Source organism: Bidens hawaiensis, unplaced genomic scaffold (genome assembly GCF_021521415.1).
Source record: "Bidens hawaiensis isolate Kalapana, Puna unplaced genomic scaffold, B.hawaiensis_p1.1 tig00011646_1, whole genome shotgun sequence".
NCBI lineage: Eukaryota > Viridiplantae > Streptophyta > Magnoliopsida > Asterales > Asteraceae > Bidens > Bidens hawaiensis.
The window spans coordinates 564,267-583,516 of NW_027491917.1; the positions used below are offsets into that span (position 1 = coordinate 564,267).

Here is a 19,250-nt window from a genome sequence, read left to right on the forward strand (position 1 = left end):
GGTAATTACCGTTAGGATTGTTAGTTTTGTAGATGTCATCATGAGAGTTTGGATTTGTGTTGCACCAATGGGGATAAGTCTTTTCACTAAGATCCTTTAAAATAGAATAATGTCGTTAGCCTCGTTATGGGATAACTTCTCGTCCCGTAACAACCTTGGACATGAGAATAAGTGTGTTTTGTTAGTAAGTAATAAATTAATGTTGGAGAGTTAAATGTGTTGCACCTGGCCATGATGTTGTTTTTACAGCAAGTATGGTTGTTACGCTTATCAAATATTGTTACTGTTCACGCCTTACTTTAGCTTAAAGTCCGCCAAGTGACATTACTCGTGCATGGTACAACTTAAGGTAGTTATATAATGTCACGGTACATGCCTACCAGTCTATCGACCATCCCTTAGGCTAACCATTTCAGTTTCCCACCAATTTTTATCGTATCATAAAATTCTCAAACACATAGAGCCCATCAACGTGATGGGCAAACTATGCTTGTGTTACCGTATTGATGGCCTTGGGGTTTTTAGGACCAGCCGACCTTTTACTACGTGTTGCTTAGATCCGCTCCCGTCATCAGGTTTGTATATATATATATTTGTTTTCATGAACATCATATTATTTCATATCGCAATTATCCCTGGCCTAACAATGTTAATTTGTACTAGGAAATAAGGAAATAACTAACTAACTAACTTGTGGCCAAAGAGCATCAAATCTAGAACAAACAAAAGAAAAGTAGGAAAGCAAAGTAACAGCAATCCTTATCCCAACACAACTGGGCCTGGTACCCTTCACATGGATATGTTAGTACTATGTAGCAACTAGCAATACAACACAAGACAAGTGTTTAGAATTAGATAGATACATACATCCTAATTAACCGCTAGATATGATGATAATTCTATTCGTGTGTTACTGTAGTCGGAAAATAGAATAATAAATATCTTTTTATAATTAATTAATTAATTAATAATAAGGACTCAATTTTCCTCATATTCACACAGACATATACATATGGCAGCATCACCACCACCACCACCACCACCAATCTATCTTACTTACTTACAGCCTGTCTGTATGTATGTATGTATATTTTATCCTTCCTTTTTCACTCCAATTCCTCCATTAATGGCGATCTATCCCATCACTGTATAACGCAATAATAATAATATTAATAAGTTTGGGACCCTATATTCATAAATACATCATCAATCTTACACCTATACACATACAAATGGCCAATAATAATAATAATCACTACCACAACAACTCAACCTCCGCTTCCGCCGCCGATGGACTCTCACAACGAGTCAACTCACCCAGATTCATGACTCGCCGTGCCCAGTCATTCAAACGCAACAACCACCATGAGATTGATGTACTCAACTCACCTAGATCTGAAGCCACTGACGCAGCCTTTGACTCTCTTTCTGACAAGAAACAAACCACCCGTTTAACCCAACGCCTTCAGACCAAAAGACTTACTGGTGACTTTGTTGGAGAGAATAATAATAAGAATAAGAAGAAACTGGTGGTGGGCCAGTGGTTGTTTTTTCTGTTTTGTGGCTTCTGTTTGTTCTTGGGTATTCTTAAGGTTTCTGTCAATGGTTGGTTTGGATCTGCCATTGGTGTCTTTGATCAGGTTAGTTAGTTATATTCAATCTAGTTAATCAAGGTTTTAAATTTTAATAATTAAATATATATATATATATATATATATATATATACATGCTTACTTGCTTGATTGGTCTTTATTATTCAATAAAGTGCATATTTTTAACAACATCAAGAATCTTTCAATCCTAGGATGATGTTTTTTCTTTACCATTGATATTGACAACAAAACAGAACATAAAAGCTGTCTCAAACTATTGGTTTTTTCTTTCTTTTGCTTAAATCTTGTAAAGCTATATATCTTTTTGTGGGATACTTAAATTTGGTTCCTAACAAAACTTACCTGTTGTGGTAACACCATGGTTGTAATTTGTAAAAATTGTGCCCGCTATTTGGTCAAAATTTAAAATTTATGCATAAAATTTGTTATATATATATGTATATTTACTGGTCAGTACCCCACGGCCCGAATAACAACTAGCGAGTTCTACAACACTGGGTAATAGTATGGGAAAAATTTAGATAGCATGTTTCATTTTTTTATTTTACATAAGTAATAACTACCCTTCATTTCCAAAGTAGGATTACTGGGATTCATCAAGCTCTCTTAAGAACTCAAGGGATCATATTTCCCACAACAGTAGATATCAAGATGATGAACAAACTGATGTGAAACAAACTCTAGTGATGGTAGCTTCGGGTATAGTCACAGATCAGGATCGTAAGGATGACGTGAGTCTACTACACGTTCTGAAATTTCACAAATGTATTTCAAATTTGTTAGTTTTTATTGATGATTAATGAAATCAAATGATTTTAGTTTACAGGTATATGGACTAAACCAAGTAGTGGTAATTACACTCAATGCATTAATCGTCCAAAGAGTCATAAGAGTAAGCTTTTATATATTAAATTGACTTTCACCATTGGTCTTTGTGGTCCTACTTGTTGACCATGTTCCTCATCTTGCAGAGTTAGATGACAAGACGAATGGTTACCTTCTTATTAACGCAAACGGAGGCTTAAATCAGATGAGATTTGGGGTCTGATTTATTTTTATTTGTCATTACTATGTTTTTCTCAAACTATAAATTAATCTAATAACGGATTTGTAGTGCAGATATGTGACATGGTTGCTATTGCTAAGATTATGAAGGCAACATTAGTCCTTCCTTCTCTTGATCACACTTCCTACTGGGCTGACGAGAGGTATACGTATTCTGCATAATATATGTTTGTTGATTTCTTTCTATTAATCAATTAAAACAACTTATCTTCTATCTTATATACTTTCAGTGGCTTCAAAGATCTGTTTGACTGGCAGCATTTCATTGAAACATTGAAAGAGGACATCCACATAGTCGAAAAACTGCCACCCGCATATGCTGGACTTGAACCTTTTGCCAAGACTCCTATTTCTTGGTCAAAGGTTTGACTTTCACCTTTTTTTTTGGGGGGGATAATAAAGTGGTTTTTTTGGAGTCAGCTTTCGCTGTTTGTTTTCAGGTTAGTTATTATAAAATGGAGATTGTCCCACTTCTTAAACACCACAAAGTTGTGTATTTCACTCATACCGATTCCAGAATCGCCAACAACGGAATCCCAAATTCTATTCAGAAGTTAAGGTGTCGTGTTAATTACCAAGCGCTAAAGTATTCCGCTCCGATTGAGGAATTAGGGAAAACTTTGGTTACAAGAATGCGACAAAATGGTGGCCCGTATCTTGCTTTGCACTTGAGGTATATTCGTTTATATATATATATATAACATAAATAATATTTTTTTAAAATGTATATGGTTGATTGCAGGTATGAAAAAGACATGCTTGCGTTTACGGGTTGTAGTCACAATTTGACATCAGAAGAAGACGATGAACTAAGAAGGATGAGATATGAAATGAGTCATTGGAAAGAGAAGGAAATAGACGGGTCAGAGAAACGACAATTGGGCGGGTGTCCGTTGACCCCACAAGAGACCTCCCTTTTACTTAAAGGTTTGGGTTTTCCACCAACTACGCGGATTTATTTAGTGGCGGGTGAAGCATACGGGAATGGAACAATGGAAACTCTAAACCAGGATTTCCCAAACATTTTGTCGCACTTCACACTTACAACGGAGAGAGAACTGAAGCCGTTTAGGAACCACCAAAACATGTTGGCTGGTTTGGATTATGTTGTGGCTCTTCAGAGTGATGTTTTTGTTTATACTTATGACGGGAATATGGCGAAAGCGGTTCAAGGTCATAGGCGGTTTGAGGATTTCAAGACAACCATCAATCCCGACCGGATGAATTTTGTTAAGCTTGTTGATGAACTGGATGCAGGAAAGATAAGCTGGGAAGAGTTTAGTACTCAAGTGAAAAAGATTCATGAAAACAGATATGGAGGTCCGTATATTCGGGAAGCAGGCGAGTTTCCAAAACTAGAAGAAAGCTTTTATGCAAATTCGCTTCCGGGGTGTATATGTGAAGAGAAATAGGGATTGTTGCTTGTTTGCTGTGAAAGATATACAAAACATGCAAGTTATGAATGAGACTATTGTTGGTGAATGTTGACTTAGCCGAGGCTTCAAAATTGAGAGTTCACTCAGGCTCTTGGATTGAGTATAGGATATAGCAAATAGAAAATAGGAAATGGAAATACTTGTTCCATAACTTATATTATTATTATCATTGTTACTACATGTTTTACTCTTTCTTGTAATTTAACATATCCAAAAATATCTATTTATTTATTTATTTATCAACATGAAAACTCAAATTTCCTTAAACCTTATCTTTACCACTTACAAAAATGAAATGACAAAATGTGACATCAACACAACAAAAGCTTCTTATTCCAAAGTTTATTATTTTACCATAAATAAATGTTTGCTGCCTAAAAATCAGTTAACAACATCCCCATCACAAAACAACCCAAATCACCAGCAACACCCATAACTTGCGCTGCACCAAGAAAAGTCGGTAACTCATTGTAGACGATCCGGTAATTTGTAACTGAATCGGTGGCTGCTGGTTTAACTGGGTTGGTTTGTATATCCCCTCAAAGGTACCACCAACAAATAAATATGATAAAACAGAAAAGATAAACTTATTTTGGTAATAATATATCCCCTCCAAAGTACCACATAATAAACTCTTCAGCAATTTTCTTCTGATATAATTAAAACCTTCTTAATATGATTATAAGCTAACAAGATAGATAAAAGTATTAAACAATAAACCAATAAAAATAAACTAAAACCGAAAAGCGTTCGATCAAATTAAGCCAACAAGATGCGCGTAACAATCTATTGCATAACCTTTAAAATACTGCTGTCGACTTTGATCTCCGAAGTATCAATATCATTTTTCCAGTCACAACTTTTTCCCTCTTCGAATATCGAATATTATTATAATCAAGATTCGAAAATTTTGGTTGGTTATCTTCTGATAAACCGATAAGTATAACCTTTCTTAACTGCCCCAGGTCCAGTAATTCATTAAACCAGTCGGCCCAACATGATATAACTTGTCAACAAGCTTGTTACACTTTGTAACTTATAACTTATTTAAGTCACCCCCAATGAAGGTAGCTATATCAAATAAAAGCGACAGTAACCGAATTTTATTCATTAATCGTAGCCCGATCCAGTAGTTTGTTAATGAATCGGAGGTCGCTAGTTTAACCAGCATTGGTTTATACATGATCCTTTTAAACAAACATCCCCTCAAAATTAAAACAAACAACTACGAAATACGAAAACAGATATACATTAATAATAAATAATAATAATCTATTCGATAACCGTTGCAGTTGCAGTGTGACTACAGGCGTGACAGTCCTTTCTGAAGAGAAGGGTAATCAGTGTAGCCTACAACAGGATCATGTGTATAGAAGGTAGCCCGCACATACCGGTTTAGTGGTGCATTGAGCTGCAGCCTTAAAACCAGGTCAGGGTTCGATATAAAAAGCCGACCATAAGCCACCAAATCAGCATCCCCGTTAGCCACGGCTTCCACTCCTAGCTCTCTAGTGTATCCACCACTGCATATAAAAGTTCCCACATACGCCCCGCGCCAAGTTCTCATCAACTGAGCCACTTCTTCCTCACTCCCATGTGAGCCTGACTCGGTTTGACCATAAGCCGTGTAACGTGGCTGTGTCACGTGTAGGTAACTTAATTGTCCCAACTCAAACTGGAGTTTGTTGAGTTGTTCGATTACTGCTAGTCCTAGGCTGCGCGGGTCAGAGTCCATAGCGTCTAGGTGGTCAATAGCTGGAGAGATTCTAACACCAACTCTGTCTGCACCGATGGCTGCAGCCACTGCTTTTACCACCTGCAGTAAGAACTTGCTGCGGTTTGCTAACGATCCACCATATTCATCTGTTCTGTCATTGATCCCGTCTTTCATGAACTGGTCAAGTAGGTAACCATGTGCTCCATGTATTTCAATCCCATCAAAACCTATTTTAAAAAAAATGTCATGTTAATTTCTGAAATATAATATGATAGTAAGAATAGTTAAGAAAATAGTAACCTGCTTCAATAGCATTAACGGCCGCCAAACGATAGTCTTCCACCACTTGTGGTATTTCATGGGTTGCCAATGGCCGGGGCTCAGGATACCGTCCATATGTTGCATCGGGCATTAATATTTTCCACTTGTTCGATATGGATTTGTTTGTAGACGATATAGGTGCATCCCCACCAGGCTGATACACTGTTTTTTTTGTTCAACAAAAACTTAAAGCTTAAGAAATGTCTTTTGGCAACACTCATGCTTTGTAACTATTAATTTACGATTAAACGAATACAAGATATTACATATGTACCTTGATGAGATGCTCTACCGACGTGCCATAATTGACAAAATATGATACCGCCTTGTTTGTGAACTGCATCGACCACTTTCTTCCATGCCTCGATTTGTTCTCGATTAAATATACCTGGTACATGCGGGAATCTGAAGCACACAACACAATCTCGTCAAATTAGCTATAGCTTTATGAATGAAAATGCAGGAGGATCTTTTAATGATCAAGAGATCGGGTATAATTGTGTGTATTAATATATATGTCTATTAGACATATATATATATATACACGTACTAACGAGTGATTGTTATTTAACTACTATACTAAATAACTAACTAAACAACTGCCATTAACTAACAAAATGCTTGATTTTTATTCCAAATAAAACGTTCAGTCTTTTAAAGAACAAGGACTAGGAATGAAATGCATCCATCATTATTATTATTAAGTTTAAAGCTAACAAGCACCAGTCTCCATTATTGCATCAGCTATTATTAAGCGCACCATGTGTAGATATCAATATATGTGTGGTTATAAACTTATATCATATCCAACTTTAATAATTGTTTATAGACTATAGCCCCCGAAAAAGAAAAAACACTTTAACAAAAACAACGTGGCATTATGTGATTTGTCCATCCTTCTTTCTACCTTTATTATTATTATATATATATATATATATATGTGTGAAAGATATTTTGAGAACCATGTTGAGATGTAAGAACTTTAAGAACTCAAATTTGGACCACACATTTAATTAAATGACATGAAATATGTGGCTGAGATTAAATGTAATTAAAAAATGAAGCATGAGAGAGAGTAAGGATATTACACAAGTTTAACCGTTAGTTACACATGTGTGATAAGTCGATTCGGTGTGTAAAAAAATACCGTAATTTTTTGTACATCACTTACACTTATGTATTACACATGTGTAAAAAAAATTCAAAAAAAATTGTTACGTTAAGTTCTTTCGAGTTTTTAAAACTCAAAGCGGTTCTCAAAAGTCCTATATATATATATATATATATAAGAAAAGTAAAATGGGCATGGTGAATTGACGAAAAGACCCTTACCCGGCAGCAGTGGGAGAGATCATAGTCCCCTCAGTGATGAGAAAGCCACCGGCAGTGGCTCTCTGCCGGTAATACTCCACCAGTGCTTCATTTGGTATGCTGTTCAACGCTCTACACCTTGTCATCGGAGCCAACACCACCCTACCAAAGAAATTCGGTATTAATATTATATTATATTATATTATATAGAGAGGAGCATTTTGTAAAAAGTACAAATACCGTATCAATAGATTTGGTACGAGCTTTTCTAGAAATTTGATATTCAGTACCGTTACCGATATCTACCTGTGAGAGAGGTTGAACTTGCCCAACTTGTATGGGGAAAAGAGGCTTGAGTTTTCTCTACCCATAATTTGCTTTGAAGATCTCTAGTAGTGATGAGCTAGATTATTATTAGTAGTAGTAGTAGTAGTAAAAGTAAAGTAGTGGAGATGAAGACACAGGCACAAGTAATGAAGTTTGGTTCAATTAAATACATGAACTGAGATCGGAAGTCGCATTTAAATAATTGTTTTTTATAATAATACATATATTATTTTGACTGAAAGAATGAATGTTTGACAACAAAAAACACACGTGATATAATTTTTTATCCAACAACTATACTTTTGTAAAATGTTTTTGTGCTTCTTCAAATAAATTCATTATTGCCGATTTTGGAAGTAGTATTTTGTTTTTATTTTTTGGTCGGTATAGGAAATTGAATAAAAACACGTTTCTGACCACCACTAGAAATTGAATTGAATTGAATGATGAAAGGGACAAAAATAAAGTCGCTAGACGCGTTGTAGCCAAATTCTAATACGACTTGTTTTCCTCAAGTTTTTATATTGATTTTTTCTTTATTCCGTCCAAGTAAAACAAAACAAACTGTAAAGACAAGAATTTCTCAAATGTAACAATGTTTTGGAACTTGGAAACCTCTATTTAAAGACTATATTAACGTAAAACCGGCTTAATTTACTAACAAAAAATTAATCGTATATTTGCTAGAATAATTCTTGAGTGCATGACATCCCACCATGATAGACTAGCTATTCGTAACACATTTATGCTTTTTTTATGGTGTTATATCATCAACTTTATCTTTTTTTACTCTACCTAATTAAATTAAAGAAAATGATTTAACCCCACTTAACTTCTTTCAAAACAATTTTTCAATTATTTTGTGTGCATATAGAGGATTTTAAAGTCCGTTAGTTTTTAACGCGTTTTGTATTAACGCCCCTTAACTCGTAATGGGATTGGTGTTCCACACTTTAACATTTGCCAAATTAGCTTTAACGACCTGAACTAGGGTTGATCAACGAAACCGGTTCCTGGAACCGAACCGGTGAACCCGAACCGGACCCGAACCGGTTCCTACCCGTTTTTTGTAGGAACCGAACCCTATCTGATTCAACCCGATGATCCGTGACCGGTTCTTGCATTTCTGAGTGGGGGCGGGTAGGAACCGGAACCGGTTCTGGAACCGGAACCGGTTCCTAACCGTTTTTTTTGGCCATTTTTTGACCGTTGGGGTCAAAAATAGCCGTTTTTTGACCGGTTACGGTACAGGAACCGGGTTAGGAACCGGTAAGAACCGGTTAGATAGGTTAGGGGTCCGAGGGTGGGAGAACCGGTTCGGTTCCCTAACCGGTTCGAGCCTGGAACCGATTTAAAAGGAGGTTTTGAATATAGGAACCGGTTAGGAACCGGTTCCGGTTCCTAGTCCCAAACCGTTTTGAACATCTCTACCCTGAACGTTAAGATATACCCTAGGGCCTATGATATCAAAAGATAAGATCCTAATGAAAGCATTTGACATTAACGTTGCATTCCCGAGTACAGTTAATGAAATAAAAGAAAGGAAAGTTCGCTCCTGTAATTTAATTCGATTTCTTTTCCTTTCATTTCCATCATATTCTTTTCAAATTGGATGGAAAACATTCATCATTTAAAACATCATATTTTCTTTTTCTCTCCTTTCATTTCTCCTCTTAAATGAAACTTGGGAACACAATGTTTTCATCCTTCCTTTCATTTACTTTCTTTTCAAAATAAATTTTGGGAACACAAATTTTTTTTCTTTACATCTCTTTCTTTTTCTTTTTCTTTTTTTCATTAAGCTCGGAAACACAACTTTGTAGACCCACTTTCTATAATAAAACTGTTTGTAAAACTTACAATACCAAAAGAAAATTATATTGGATGTTACAATTCAAAGGAGTTGGAGAAAAAAACAAGAAGAGAAGGTGAAGGTGACGGTGGTTGTGATTCGTGTTTAATTTGAGTAATTTAAAATAGATTTCGAGTCTTTTAAGAAAATTCATTTTTTTATTAAGGTATTGTATTGCCAATAAAGACTCTATGACCCATGATTGTGCAAGATTAGACTCTTGATCATCAGAAAACAACTCGTGTAAAACAACCTGATCATTAACTACAACAGTAGGAGGCAAGCTTAAACATTCAAAAAAAAAAAATTAACTACAACAAAATCATAAAACATGTATTAGATGGTTTCAATGCAATCTCTTTGGTTTAATGTTTTTGAATGAAATTGAAACCTTTTTTTCAAGTTTCAATTGCTCATCGGTACCAAAGTAGTAGGAAGGTGCTACTACACGTCAATGAGTGTAAAGTGTAACATAAAAACGTCAAATTGTCTGTAGGGTCCGGACATCTTCCTTACTTTCTTTGGTTCGTAGCTTTAAACATTTCAAACCCATAACTTTGAGTGTTGATATGTCGTCTATCTTTTTGCTATGTTTTGGACACATTTTGGTTCATTGCGAAACTAGCATTTTAGTATTGCAAAACCAGTGAATATCAACTATATTAATACAAGTACATATAATTATTTTGTGTCCAAAGCTAGTGAAAATACATTTGTAAACTGTTTATCTAACACTTGTAAGTTGTAACCAACAACATTAGAGTGAGAATAAGCAAACATCAAAACCCAAGTTCAAATAGAGTGTAGAGAAACAATTGTATTTAATGAATGATCTTCCATCTTACTAACTATTTTTCATATCAATAATTATTTAAGTTGGTCCCAACAAATATACAAGGAATAGATCTAGAGGACAGGTACTTTGGCATCTCCAACTCCAAGGAAATTATAACAAACACATCAAAAAGTGTGAAGAATAGTATATGACTTAAGGATAACAAGAAAGACATTCACATGAAGATGAGTAAGTTAAAGGTTGGGACCCTGACCAATATATAAGAAAGGTTGACGTTGTAGCATAAGTATCATACCAAAAATTCCTTATTAAAGTAGTGCTTTGAAAACTCAACTTGTGTGCTAGGCGGAGATCATGGTGCTTGTGTGCTCGGGAGGTGTCCCGATGATCAAACTGAAGTCATGGGTGGCGGTTCAAGGTGGTTGACGGTGGAAGTGACAATTAAGTCAAAGAGATGGGGGGAGACATTGTAGTCATATACTTTTTATCGTCAATACAATCCCCAACTACAATAACAGAAACAAAAAGAACCATAAATCAACAATTGTTGATGTTCTTACTTGTTTGAACTAATATGTTTTTATGTCCCAATAAATGGGCAAAATATTTGATAAAAATTTGTTTAGTGAGTCGGCTTTGATAATCTCTTTGTTGGATGAAAGTCATGTATAGATTTGATTATGTAAATTCTAATTTTAGAAAATAACTATTGTGCATATATTGTTGAATTTAGAAAATAATTGTTGTACCTATATTGAATAATGTATGAATTTAATAACTTGTATAACTTTTTTTGAATACGGTGGCGGAGCGTGACAACAACGAGGTAGTTTAGGGTTCTCAGGGGAGGTTGGATCGGATGATGATGATGATGATGATGATGATGATGGGTGGTGGCTGGTGTTTGATTGTGGTGTTGACTGTTGATGGTGGGTTATGAATATTTGAGGAAGAAGATGATGGTTAAAAAGAAAAAAAAAATATTTATTTAAAGCCCAAGATTTTAAGTCAATTACACAAATAACCCCTGACGGGATAAAGCCCTCACACGAGGTGTACATGACTGAATTTAACGAAAAAAACTAACCCTCGTTAGTGAAAAGGACGAACCGTGCAACGTTTTTCGAACATAAAGGATGTTTTCTGTCATTAAGTTTGCCAAATGACGTTCATTGAAAAACCTTGCAAACATGAAGGACGTCTTTTGCCATTTTGTTAATATGTTATATATAAACCAATTAAATTAATTTAAACTACATGTACTAGAGCCTAGCTTGATGCATAATGCATAGTTCTAACTACGAAACAAGCTTCATGTTTGTATAGGATAATAACCAGCAAACTTTCTTTTTTTATATATAGTTATTATATTTCAAAACAATAATGCATTATACTGTTAAAAACATCGCAACTAGTCGTATAGGCTTAGGGGTTCGAGTCCAACAAACTTGTAATAATCAATTAAACTAGTTCAAGAATTGTTAGTAATTTGATTTTAAAGTTTATGTAATTTATACAAGAAATTCACAAAACTTGAATGAAAATGACCAAACACATAACAATTACCCGAGGAATGAACCAGGGCCGTCTTTGAGGTATGGCAGGGTAGTTGACGGCCACAGACCCAACACTCCGCTAGGCCCGAATTTTTTTTTTCAAAAAAAAGATATATGTATTTTTATCAAAAACATGTGTATAATCAATGTTTCAACACAATTACATAACCACTAGCTTGGTCTAATGGTAAAGGGGTATGACATCTAACCAAAAGGTTGTGGGTTCTAGTCTTATTTGAGACAATTTTAAGCTTATTTTTATACAAAAGTTTTTTACACAACTTAAATCATAATCAAATAAGCCAATGTATAATTAAATTGTTTAAACCCAGCAAAATGTTTCTTTTACTTAAGAGTTCGCCTTTGGCCCAAATTTTTTTTCGTCTTTTCGGAGCCGGCCCTGGAATGAGCTAGAAGATGTAGAATGAAGTTTGGTTTGACTTTTGTAAGTCAAAGAGTCTTGAACACCGAAATTGAAGAGCAAGAACATGTTTTTAGAGTGAAATGAGACGTGGTAAAGTTGGAGCAGAGGAGAAGGTGTGAATTTATAGGTTCAATTTGTCCAAACGTTTATCAATTCGTTCAAAAATTCGTTCAAAGAGTCAAAGCTAGTCCAATGTCTTAGCGTATGCAAAGTCGAATGCAATTTGACCAAATTATAAAGGGAATTGATACAACTGAAGGTGGAAACCGTCAAAAAACATTCTACAATGATTAAACGAGTTAAAAGGAGATTAATTGTGGGTTTTTTTGTCAAGCGAATGACTAGCCGGTTGAAAAGCTTATTTTTAAGTAACTAGCACTTCGTCATGTGTCACGAATGTTTCTTTTTGTATCCGTCACGTGTCACGACCTGAATGAAAATGGGAAGAAGCCCTAAGCTTTTCAGGTGTCGCGATACATGAAAGAGAAATCCTTCATGTGTCGTGGCAGATAGAATTTTCCAAAAAGTTTATAATTTGACATATTTAGTCCCTAGACTTTGTTTATATGCATTTAGAGTATGAAATAAACAAAACGAGAATTGATATTAAGATTGTAACATGATAAACATAAATAACAAAAAAGTCAACACGTTAATGGTTAAATGGGAATCCAAATTACATCCAAATTTAAAACGGGTTGGGTTTTTGAAATGAAAAATTAATGAATGTCACATAACTTCAAACTAAAACGAGAAAGGGACAGTTGTAATCGATTATTTGACGTGAGGTAAAGAAACAAATCGATCAAATCTAGTAAATATCGACAATGACGTTTTGGTAAGTAACTACATACTTAAAATAAAATATTTGTGTCGTTATTCATGAGGTTCTTGCATGCTGCCATGTTTCATACAATATATGTAGGACAACTAAATCTTAATATTATTATATGAATTTTAATTAAACAACCAAAACCTTAATAACAATGACTTCTTGTTTATTATTATTATTATTATTATTATTATTAAATTGGTTGTGGCTCAATGGTAGAGCACTCACTTTATTAGTGGAGAGGTAGGGGATTCAAACCTCACTACCATCAATTTATATGAGAGATATGAGGGATGACCATGGCTTGCCATGGTTCGTGTCACACCCCGACCAAAGGCGGCGGAACATGCCGGGATGCAACGATTGCTCATAAGCGCATGACACTATTTAAAGCGACAATATTTAACAAACTCATTTCATTTCACAACATCGAAAATGTCACATGTAAGGCCCCGAACCGGTTGCCCTACTTTAGCGTCGGATTTACTCATAAACACAGTTCTTGCAATCAGAGTTAATTAAAACTTTCACGGAAACGTTTACTTGAAGCATTCGTTACAAAACATTCAATCTCTTCTTTGATACTATAAAACAAATCATTACATTTAAAACATCTTTTCTTCCATCTTAAGATGCCAGCCGTTCAATCCATGCCATGTGCCATCCTCATGCTAGTTCTTTGGTCTGATCACCTGCGTGCATACTAAAAGTCAGCTACGCTGAGTGAGTTCTAGTTAATCAAGCAACTTATCATACAACCACTACATGCATCATATACGTATCTGAAGACACGTAGTCCACTATCTAACCTGCTTACCTTACCACTTAGCCTCTTATTTACACCTACCACCTTGCCACTTTGCCACTTTAATAACGTATAGCGTTATACCACTTTGCCACTTTGCCGCTTTAATAACGTATAACGTTATGTCACTTTGCCACTTTAATGACGTAGTCACGTATAGGCTTACCCTACCACGTACTATCATCATGCCACTAACACTCTTACTACACTCTTGCCACTTCTAACACGCTCTACCTCTACTTGTCTACAACACGCTTCATATCATTTACATAATAAGCAAGTCACATCATAGCATTCATACACACTAATAACCACTTGGCAATCACTATCCTTGGCGATGCGTGCAATATCCGAAGATCGTTCACGCCCCGACAAGTATTATATAATAGCTACCTCGTATAATATCTATAGCATACACTTACCACTTAAGGTAAGTGTATTCACACTTCACATCGAGTATGCACACAGCCCCGAAAACATAACAAGGAATGGGGCTAGAAAGTCACCTGAACACGGTTACGTTCACCGTTAATCGTAATCCCTTTCTTCAGTTTGTGCACGGCTGACTGTATAACAAGTATACATATCAATTAACTATCACTACTCATATTGTATTTCTATCTTTATATGACCCACAACGAACGGGGGTCCGGGGGCAGCGCCCCTGGCAGCGGGGTCTAGGGCGGCAGCCCCTAGCAGGGTCCAAGGGGCAGAGCCCCTGGCTGGGGTCGAGCTGCCAGGTCAGCTTGGAAAAATTTTATTTACATTAACTATCTTAACACATTTTTCATTAGGTTTTTAATTTATTTTCTAAGCGAACTTAACTTTAGGCGAAGTTAAACCTTAGGCGAAGTTGTCATCAGGCGAACTTAGCTTTAGGCGAAGTTGTCATCAGGCGAACTTAGCTTTAGGCGAAGTTAACCTTAGGCGAACTTAGCTTTAGGCGAAGTTGTCATCAGGCGAACTTAGCTTTAGGCGAAGTTGTCATCATGCGAACTTAGCTTTAGGCGAAGTTGTCATCAGGCGAACTTAGCTTTGCAGGCGAAGTTCATCAGGCGAACTTAGCTTGCAGGCGAAGTTGTCGGCTGCAGCTACTGTTCGTTCTTAAATCCTTCGTTTCTTAACCAAATAACTCGATTTAGGTATCCATGGAATCGTCTGACCAGCGCCTACAAACCCCAACCATCAAATCGACCTAACATCGATGTTTAAAGGGTGCGATTTAGGCATATAGGTTACAGGTTCTTTTATCAATCGATTAACCCATCAAATCATAACCATTTTCAGTAAGTTTAGCTTTGTTGGACTCGTTTTTACCATACAAACACAGATCTATCATTTCTATACTAATCCAAACCTAAACGAACAAGTTCTCGATATAAACGTACCGTAAATGAGTCGAACTACGAACACGAGCTGGTCTTGTTGCTTTGGTTCGTCACGACGATCTAGCACCAACAAGCTCGGGTCCTCGTCTTTGGATCTTGGTTCGGGTCGTGTGTGTTTTGGGTGTGTAGAGATAAGGATGGAGAAATGGATGGAATGGAAAGGATTGGAGTTTAAGGGGGTATTTATACTCTCTTAAGCCCATGGGCCGAAGGCCCATATTTCCTTTTGGTCCCTATCTAATCCCATCTAATTATCCTACTAACTCTTCATATTTTGCTGTTATTATTATCGTTCCACTAACTCGTTTATTTCACCCGACAAAATAATATATTAAATATTACTTTAGAAATTTCGGGATGTTACATCACATAACCAAATATTCACAACTCAAATACAACAAAATATAACAAAATATAGCAAATCAAATATTGTTCATTTTTGCTAATATCCTAACGGTATTTGTGACGTTTTCTTCACCGAACTCCATAATTAACCTAGATGCAAACCTGTAACATTTCATAAAATAAAGTTTATCAACACAAATGTTGGTGAGCAATTCATAAGTTTGAACAATAGATATATAGTATGAAAAGCCACAAAACTAGTATACAAAACCATAAATAATAGCTATAAACTTGGATAAATAGTTATCGCTAACAAGTTAGCGACACCCAACTATAAGGGGTTGCCAAATAGTTTAGGATTTTATAGTTATCGTTAATTGCATTACGTTAACGACACCTTGCCATGAGGGGTTGCCAAATGGTCTAGGATTTATAGTTCCACCATCCAAAAGCGATAAACACATAGTCAAATAAGCATAGAACACCAAATCGAGCAATTATTCAAGTAAGGTATACAGCAACGTTTGTGGTTTAAGACCCAAGTATAAAACATTTAGTTTAGATAAATTGAAATGTCACCCCCAAAATAAAAGATAGAAAACGGGGTATGAAGTTACTCACATTCAAGTAATAAACTTGAAAGATTGATTATTTGGAGATTTGCCGGAACGACGAGTTTAACGTATGAAGCCTAAATAAAAGAAAGTCTTGGATTTAGAAAGGTTGTCTTGAAGATCTTTAAATAAAATAATTGTTGCAAAAATTAATCAATTAAAGTTCAAGGTTTAAAATGTAACTATTTAAGAATTTATAATAATAACCCTTTTAAAAAATGTAAGTTTGCTCAAAACCGGGTTAAAGTATCTAACATTAATATTTACTTAACCAGTGTTAAGTAATAAGGTGGGGAAAATGCTAAAATGCAAGTTCCATTAGGCTAAAGATACTAAAACGGGTTTTTAATGAGTGTTCGGGTTGTCGGTTCGGGTCTTGACAAATGGTCAAACCCAAAGTCAACTTTCCAAAATATTAATTGTTATGACATAACTCATTAAAACATACTAACACTTAACCAAGTATGTAGATCTATTATTTAGAACTAACAACGCACGTTAAGCGAGTGTTCGGTTTTGTCGGTCCAAACTATGTTATGAGATCAAGTTGGATCAAACTATTCCAAGTACATAAGAAAATAATTAAAATCAGTTTGTAAACTATTTTTTTAAAGAAATATACAGGTCTTGATAGCTAAAAACACACTTGTGTATCTTAAGCGAGTAAAAGTCGGTATAGTTCGGTTTGGTTCGGTCTCCATCTCACAAATAGTTCATAGATGGTTTCTACATGCCCAAATATCATAGAACTTGTATATTGGTTTGAAGAAAACTTAAATTTTACAACAAAAAAAGTTAACTACAAGTCTTTTAAGCAAAAGTTTCGGTTTAGTTCGGTTTCCATCTCCCAACGAGTTTATAGATGGATTCCATATGCTTAATATCAAAGAACTTGTAAAAATGATTTTTGAAACTCAAATCTAGCAATAAACATGTTTAAACAACTATTTTAACAAAACTAGTAAACAAAAGTTCGGTTTCCGATTTGGACTAGTTTCGGTTAAACCGAGGTTAGTCTTATACAAACCCACACCATAGAACTTGTAAATAAGATGAACAAACTAAAGGGTTAGAAGTTAGTCATAAGTGATATGTATAATAAGTTATGTATGTGTAAATATATATCAAGAACACGAAGTCCTCCATGAAGCCTTGCCTTATGACATTCGAAACTTAACCAACCAAAGTCGGTGAAGTAACAAATAAAGGAAACAAGGGGTGTGTATTATATATATGTTGTACCACCATATTCAAGAGTTAATAATGTTAGATGAACAAGTTAGAATGAAAGACTATAGTTAGTTTGACTTGAGAAGTCAAAACTTCAAGAATACATAAGAAATAACAACCTTGAATCTATGGAGTTTTGAGAGAGTTTTTGGAGATGTAGCGAGAGTAAAATGAAGAAGATGGGTGTGTATATATAGGGAAGGAGTGAAGGGTTGGGTATAAAGATTCTTTTATGGTTTGCATAAAAATGGGTATGTTTAAATGGTCAAACAATGCATAATATAAAAAAAAACAATATTTTATATATTTTAAATGGCAATATCCAATATTTTATATATTTGAAATGTTCGGGTTACAAACGGGTCGGGTTTACATAATAAAAGTGACCCGAAATTGACGAATGTCACAGTTCGAGTCCTGATCTCACCCGGTTTTACTGGCTCCTCGTTGTCGTGCCATTTGGCGGGCGTGGTGGTCGGGTTTTATCAGGTGAATCACTCAATAGGTGGACCGCTAGGGGCTTCGTCCGTCCGAACTAGTGGCCGGCTCGGGCTACCTTTAGCCAATGGGGGCCGCGCACGGAGTACCCGGCGTTACTTAGTTGGTCGTTCAAAAATTATTATTATTATTTATATTATTTTTTAATAAAATACGTGTAGGCTTAGAGTTGTAAAAACCAGTCGAGTTTGAATAAACTCGAGCTCGGCTCGTTTTGATTTATGAGAGCTCAAGCTCGAGCTCGGCTCGTTTTGAGTGTTTTTTTTCCTAATACTCAAGCTTTGGCTCATGAGTTGTTATTTCAAGCTAAGGTTCAGCTCATTTATACTTATGTTAAGTTTTTAAACCTTAAATGAGCCTAACTACCTAAGCTTGTCTCGAGCTTGTGTAGTACCTTTAACAAGCCAAAGCTCAGTTGTGCAATGTGAAATAAAAACTTAAGAGTAAAAAAAAAACTTTAAAATATGTAAGGCTTGAGCTTCAGTGACGAAATTTGGACGAAAACACTTGGAGGCCTCAAATTGTATGTAAATTTTCATAAAAGAGAGGGGTCAGGGTCTAATTTTCGACAGAAAACAGAAAAATTCACACTACATGTACAATTTTTTGAGTGAAAAACGGGTTAATTTACACTGTTGAGCAAAAAAACAAGGAGCAGGGGCCACCCCTGACCTTCACTATGCTTCTTCGTCCAGGTCGAGCTCGAACTCGTAATTGAAGGGGGTTTATTTGAGTTTAATCACCTGAATTTATTTGGGATTAGCAAAGTTGATGTTAGTTTCTGAATGTGGAAAGAAATATATATATATTAATTTAGTTAGTAAAAATATGATGATAATAATATGGAAAATGGTGTGAAAATAGAAGAATGAAATAAAAGGGGATAAACTGGTGAAGGAGGGGTTTTTCTTTGTTTTGTTTAATAATAATAATAATTAATAAATAGTTTTATAGTTATGGCCGCCTGAAAAACTCTCCGTCCAGTTTGTTCTTCTTCATCTTGTTGGCTCTCTCTTTCAATCAATTAAACAGACCGTTAGGAAGGAAGATCCTGATCTCGTCTGCTTACAGCTCTAACTGAATTCAGTTTCTAGGTCAGTTTATTACTTTAATCTCCTCC

At 35.4% G+C, this 19,250-nt stretch overlaps 2 protein-coding genes across 2 annotated transcripts; one reads left to right on the forward strand and one right to left on the reverse strand.

Moving 5' to 3' along the window:
- Positions 1-1,055: 1,055 nt before the first annotated feature.
- On the forward strand, positions 1,056-4,326 carry LOC143538590 (O-fucosyltransferase 35-like). The gene is made up of 9 exons (XM_077032106.1): positions 1,056-1,640; positions 2,195-2,344; positions 2,433-2,505; positions 2,585-2,655; positions 2,733-2,821; positions 2,909-3,041; positions 3,119-3,351; positions 3,421-4,099; positions 4,168-4,326. The coding sequence occupies exons 1-8, from the start codon at positions 1,233-1,235 to the stop codon at positions 4,088-4,090; spliced, it is 1,827 nt and encodes a 608-aa protein (XP_076888221.1). The 5' UTR covers positions 1,056-1,232; the 3' UTR covers positions 4,091-4,099; positions 4,168-4,326.
- A 1,033-nt stretch (positions 4,327-5,359) lies between these two features.
- LOC143538593 (artemisinic aldehyde Delta(11(13)) reductase-like) lies at positions 5,360-7,968 on the reverse strand. The gene is made up of 5 exons (XM_077032110.1): positions 7,770-7,968; positions 7,485-7,625; positions 6,427-6,557; positions 6,132-6,314; positions 5,360-6,058 (listed from the first exon to the last, which is right to left on the reverse strand). The coding sequence occupies exons 1-5, from the start codon at positions 7,832-7,834 to the stop codon at positions 5,418-5,420; spliced, it is 1,161 nt and encodes a 386-aa protein (XP_076888225.1). The 5' UTR covers positions 7,835-7,968; the 3' UTR covers positions 5,360-5,417.
- Between the last annotated feature and the right edge of the window lie 11,282 nt (positions 7,969-19,250).

Excerpts from the sequence above, each read along its gene's own strand:
- LOC143538590 (XM_077032106.1), top strand. The coding sequence starts at position 1,233 with ATGGCCAATAATAATAATAATCACTACCACAACAACTCAACCTCCGCT. Across the intron at positions 3,042-3,118 it reads CTCCTATTTCTTGGTCAAAG|GTTAGTTATTATAAAATGGA; the intron begins GTTTGACTTTCA and ends GTTTGTTTTCAG. Across the intron at positions 3,352-3,420 it reads TATCTTGCTTTGCACTTGAG|GTATGAAAAAGACATGCTTG; the intron begins GTATATTCGTTT and ends GGTTGATTGCAG.
- LOC143538593 (XM_077032110.1), bottom strand. The coding sequence starts at position 7,834 with ATGGGTAGAGAAAACTCAAGCCTCTTTTCCCCATACAAGTTGGGCAAG. Across the intron at positions 7,626-7,769 it reads AAGTTCAACCTCTCTCACAG|GGTGGTGTTGGCTCCGATGA; the intron begins GTAGATATCGGT and ends TTTCTTTGGTAG. Across the intron at positions 6,059-6,131 it reads CGTTAATGCTATTGAAGCAG|GTTTTGATGGGATTGAAATA; the intron begins GTTACTATTTTC and ends TTTTTAAAATAG.